Raw genomic sequence first — 4,526 nt, forward strand, 5'->3', positions numbered from 1 at the left:
CCAACCCTTATATCTGTTCTTTATACCTCTTTAGAGAAGCAATCCAGCAGAGCACAATGGCACACGCCTGTAATCCCATTGACTTGGGGACTGAGACAGGAAGATCACAAGTTCCAGACCATCCAGGGCAATTTAGCAAGGTCCTAAGCAACTTTGTGAGACCCTGTCTCAAAAAAATAGAGGGGCTGGGGATGTGGCTCAGTAGTAAAGAACCTCTGGGTTCAATACCCAGTAATAAAAAAATAAGTCTAGAGAAGAAATCTAACTTGTAACTGAACATAATTGCACACAGATTCAACTATTAAACATTTCAGCCAGCCTTGCAATTATGGTGGTCACATGGCTAACTGTTATCAAATAAGATGACAAAGTTCTGTGTGGCATATTTGAGAATCTCCTAAAAACCCAACTACTCAGTTTTGCCTCCTCCATTCTTTCTTCCTGCCTTCTGCAATATAAACAAACCGCTAGGGCTGTGTGGCGCCCTATGGCATCCGCTAACATAAACCTGCTAAAATTGGATGAAACTAAAATGCAGTTCCTCAGTCTCATCTTGCAGGTGCTCACTAGCCACTCCCATGTTGGACGGCACAGTAGAGAACATCTTCATCCATGCTGCAATTTCTACCTCTGTGCCTGTGCACCCGTCACTTGCTCATTCTTCAGTTACGTGTAATCCAAGCTATATCTAACAGGATACAAGCAATTAATGGGGAAAAATACAAAATTGTATATGCAGAGTAGTTTGCTACATTTTATTTTTTTGTAAAGGATTATTGTATATCAATTTCCAAATAAACATTTAGTAGGGTGACAAAATCAATAATTAAAGGCACTCAAATGCTAAATGGCATTTATCAATATCAATATTTCAGTAACTTAGACAATGTTTGTCTTTTTTTCTTTTATTAGTGTATTATAGTTCAACATTACAATTGGGTTCATTTTGAGAAAATTATACATGCACAGGAATGGAAGGAGACCCTCAGGGTTATACAAAATTACATACAAGAGGAAGTGAGGGGAAAGGGAAAAATAATACAAGGGGGAGAAATGAATGACAGTAGAGGGGGTAGAGAGAGAAGAGGGGAGGGGAGAGGAGGGGAGGGGGGATAGTAGAGGATAGGAAAGGCAGCAGAATACAACAGACACTAGTATGGCAACATGTAAATCAATGGATGTGTAACTGATGTGATTCTGCAATCTGTATACGGGGTAAAAATGGGAGTTCATAACCCACTTGAATCAAAGTGTGAAATATGATATATCAAGAACTATGTAATGTTTTGAACAACCAACAATAAAAAATTAAAAAATTAAATAAAATAAAATAAAACCTCTATTCACCTACAAGTTCAACCTGCACTAATAGAAGGAAGGGAAACCCCTAAGGCTTACAGTGAACCAGGGGTGCTCTCTCCCTCTGCAAGAGCTCCTGCTGATCTTATTGCAACTGATCTTCAAGGAAAGGTGCATGGATCCAGGGAAAATTCAGTGCAACTTGTGTGACTCCAAAGCCAAGAGGGGCCATTTTTGTGATAAAATGTCCAGAATGGTAAGGGACAGTGTGGTGACATGGAGATTCTGAGAAGTGAAATAACAACTTAGACCCAGACTGTCTCATCTCCCTTCACCAAGAAGTAGCAATGATCACCAAAAGAATGGTATTGACATAGTCACTTACAATAAGGGACAGAGGTCTAGAGTACAAACATGCATGGACATCATTGCCCTCCCCATTCATTCTTTAATTTAGGGCAATAAGCATTTTCTAACATTCTAATTTTTACATCTGGATGAGACTAAAAATGATGTTCTTTTGTGAAAACATTTGATTTCAACTTTCCCTAATAGTAGGTAGAAATTATGCCATTTTGATACTATTTTATCAAGTGTGAAAATTGTGACCAAAAGACATCTTTTGTGCCAACATGTCACAAGAATTTAAATTGCGGCAGGGATTTTTTTTTGGTAATCATGATCAGACAGTCTCTAGTAGTAGATACAGAGACAAACAGAAGAATAGAAAAAATTGAAATACACGACTTGTCCACATTGGAAGAGAAAATTGGATCGGTAACCTCATACCCAAACATTACCTGAAAATTCCTGTGGTTGGTTGGCTTCCCTGGGCATTAATCCCAGGAGCTGAGCTATATCCCCAGATCTTTGAGACAGGGGCTTGCTAAGCTGCTAAGGGTCTCACTAAATTGTAAGGCATGCCTTGCACTTGCAATTCTCCTACCTCAACCTCCAGAGTTGCTGATATTATAGGAATGTGCCACTGTGCCCATCTCATTTTTTAAAAGAAACCTAGGTAAGTATCTTGCAGAATACTAAATAGGGAAGAAAAGAGAAAGAAAGAAAGAAAAAGAAAGAAAGAGAGGAAGGGAGGAAGGGAGGAAGGGAGAAGGAAGGAAGGAAGGAAGAGAGGGAGGGAAGGAGGGAAGGAAAGAAAGGAGGAGGAAGGGAGGGAAGGGCAAATAGGAAAAGGGAGAGGAAGAAAGAGGAGAGTGATCTTAATCTACAAAAATGTTTGCTAAATTATGCTCCCCTGTAGAAAGGAATGCCTCTTAATGTTTAAAAGCACAGTAGAATAACTATGAATCACAACAATTAACTATTTCAATAAAGCTAGTAGAAAGGATGTTGGTTTTTTCCCAGATCAGAGATGCCAACTGTCTCAGGTGATGGCCCTGCCAACTACCCTGTTCTGATCTGATCATTACACCATGTATACATGTGTAGAAGCATCACACTGAACCCCACAACTGTACCATAGTTGTACAATAACTAGGTGTCAACAAATAAACAAATATATGTTATTCTAAAAATGTTTTTTGCATTTCTACTTTTCACCTTGAAATCATCCAAAAATCCATGGTATTGTGGGAAAACATCGAGGCAATCCAATTCCATGAGATTCAGTGAGAAAATCAGACCTCTTTCTTTGGACACCACACCAGGATACCTGGGAGTCTCTGGTTATAAGGAATACCACAGCAGCAGTAGCATTAGGTACACAGGTTTGTCGCCTGCAGTGTTGAATATTTAATGAAAACAAAACCCATTTCACCATGTCCGTACTCCTTCGGCATTCTTAATTCTCCATTCACTACATCCCTGAGTTCTTTTGGCCCCACAGCTTCCTCATGGCAGTTTTTACCTCTGCATTTCTGAGTGTGTAGATGATGGGGTTCAGCATGGGGGTGATGACCGTGTAGAACACGGCCACCAGTTTGTCCACAGTGAAGGTGGATGAGGGCCGCATATAAAGGAAGATGGCAGGTCCAAAAAACAAGGTGACCACTGTGATGTGAGAGGCGCAGGTGGACAGGGCTTTGCGTCTCCCCTCTGCAGAGTGGTTCCTCAGGTTGAATAGGATGACGATGTAGGAGGACACCAAGATGATAAGGGAGAAGACGGAGATTAATCCACTGTTGGCCAACACAACGATCCCCTCCACAAAGGTGTCCTTGCAGGCTAGCTTGAATAAAGGCTGCAGGTCACAGAAATAGTGGTCCATCACATTGGAACTGCAGAAGGGCAGTGGGACAGTGACAAGAACCTGCATCATGGAGTGAATGAAGCCCCCCAGCCAGGAACCAGCCACCAGCATGTGACACAGTTGACGACTCATAATGTTCATGTAATGAAGAGGCTTGCAGATGGCCACGTAGCGATCATAAGCCATCACCACAAGCAGGAGGATCTCAGTGACCCCAAAGAAGTGGAAGAAGAAGATCTGGGCCAGACAGCCCTTCAGGGAGATGGTTTTGACCTTGGCAAGTAAGTCAGTGATGCATTTAGGGACCACAGTAGAGGAGTAACAGATCTCCACCAGGGACAGGTAGCCAAGGAAGAAGTACATGGGGGAGCGCAGACTCTTACTGACACTGACTGTCACAACAATGAGGCCATTGCCCACTATGGTGGCCAGGTACATGGGGAGAAACAACACAAAGCACGCTCTTTGCACCTCTGGATCCTTGAAAAGTCCTGTGATAATTAACTCAGTCACATTGTTTGTACTGGCCATGTAGATTCAATTCAGATTTGCTGGATGCCAGAAAGTGGAAAATCTGAAATAAAACAAAGATTATAACATAAACCCACCTCATTTATACCACTTTAGAGAGTGTAAGCCACTTATTACTCAATCATTCACTTAGTGAATACCTACTAACATTGTTAAATATAAGCATTTTAACTCTTTATATTATCTTGAATTCATTTAATTTTATTATTAGAAAATTAAGATTTAGAAAATAGACATTTGCTCAAGATCACACAGAACACTGTAATTCGAAGACTCAAAACGAGTCTTTCTGACTTTCAATCCAGGACTCTTTCTAAATCACCACCAGAAATTCTGAATTTGAGAGCCATTCAAGTTAACAGCCTATACTTGTATTATCTATATGGTATTTTTAAAAATATTTTTTAGTTGTTAATGGACTTTTATTTTCACTTATTTGTATGTGGTGTTGAGAATCAAACCCAGTGCCTGACGCATGCTGGGCAAG

The 4,526-nt window shown here is 40.6% G+C and overlaps 1 protein-coding gene across 1 annotated transcript; it reads right to left on the minus strand.

The window, feature by feature from the left end:
• Window positions 1–3,115: 3,115 nt before the first annotated feature.
• LOC114093747 (olfactory receptor 4B1-like) lies at window positions 3,116–4,039 on the minus strand. Its single transcript, XM_027936643.2, has one exon. The coding sequence runs from the start codon at window positions 4,037–4,039 to the stop codon at window positions 3,116–3,118; it is 924 nt and encodes a 307-aa protein (XP_027792444.2).
• Window positions 4,040–4,526: the final 487 nt, after the last annotated feature.

The sequence above is a fragment of the Marmota flaviventris genome, chromosome 9 (assembly GCF_047511675.1).
Source record: "Marmota flaviventris isolate mMarFla1 chromosome 9, mMarFla1.hap1, whole genome shotgun sequence".
Taxonomy (NCBI): domain Eukaryota; kingdom Metazoa; phylum Chordata; class Mammalia; order Rodentia; family Sciuridae; genus Marmota; species Marmota flaviventris.